At 47.0% G+C, this 664-nt stretch overlaps 1 protein-coding gene across 1 annotated transcript; it reads right to left on the bottom strand.

Moving 5' to 3' along the window:
* Window positions 1-26: 26 nt before the first annotated feature.
* PPTG_24807 (hypothetical protein) lies at window positions 27-416 on the bottom strand (the record flags this gene model as incomplete). Its single annotated transcript, XM_008918604.1, has 1 exon — window positions 27-416. A coding segment is annotated over one exon (390 nt), but the record flags the coding sequence as incomplete, so codon positions are not given.
* Between the last annotated feature and the right edge of the window lie 248 nt (window positions 417-664).

Raw genomic sequence — 664 nt, 5'->3', positions numbered from 1 at the left:
CTGCAATTGAGGTGTCTGGACGAAACAGAGCCCACAGCTTCTTTAATACGCTCGGACATTTGAGCTGGAGAGCGTAGACATCCGTCAACATCATAAATCGAGTCGTGCAATCGCTTGGCCAAAAGTTTTTTCTCGGTCTTGTCTTTAACTTTTTCAGTGAAGCGCTGAACGACATGGAAAGGATCTTGGCGAACACCAACACCAGCTCCAAAGACGTCACTAACCATGCTCCAAACCGCATTTGCGTTATCACTTACAACGAACTGCTCTTCGCCACCAGTGTCGGTATGAACAACGCTCTTAACGTGCTCAAATAATGCTCGCGTTTCTTCGTTGTTTTCTGAGCGGGTTAGTCTGCGGCCAATAATTTGTCCAATCTCGTTCTGAAAAAGTAGCAACATCTTTGCGTCCTTCATGCTCTCCCTTTTACCTGTGCCTCCAGGCCAAACCTTGAGCCGCTTACAAAACTTTACTGAGTGGTCGATGCGTAGTACCTTCTTAACTTGGAGGCGACGCATCATCACCTCACACACAGAACTACAAATTTGAGAAATCTATAACCACGCTGCAGACAGTGTATCCGGCCCAATTGGGTTTTGTTTCGAGCAGTATTGGGCGATAATCGGTGGATTCGGTGCCATATACGTCGGATTGCCAAGTTGGT

The sequence above is a fragment of the Phytophthora parasitica genome, assembly GCF_000247585.1.
Source record: "Phytophthora parasitica INRA-310 unplaced genomic scaffold supercont2.241, whole genome shotgun sequence".
Lineage (NCBI taxonomy): Eukaryota > Oomycota > Peronosporomycetes > Peronosporales > Peronosporaceae > Phytophthora > Phytophthora nicotianae.
This window is presented reverse-complemented; position numbering and strand designations above follow the sequence as displayed.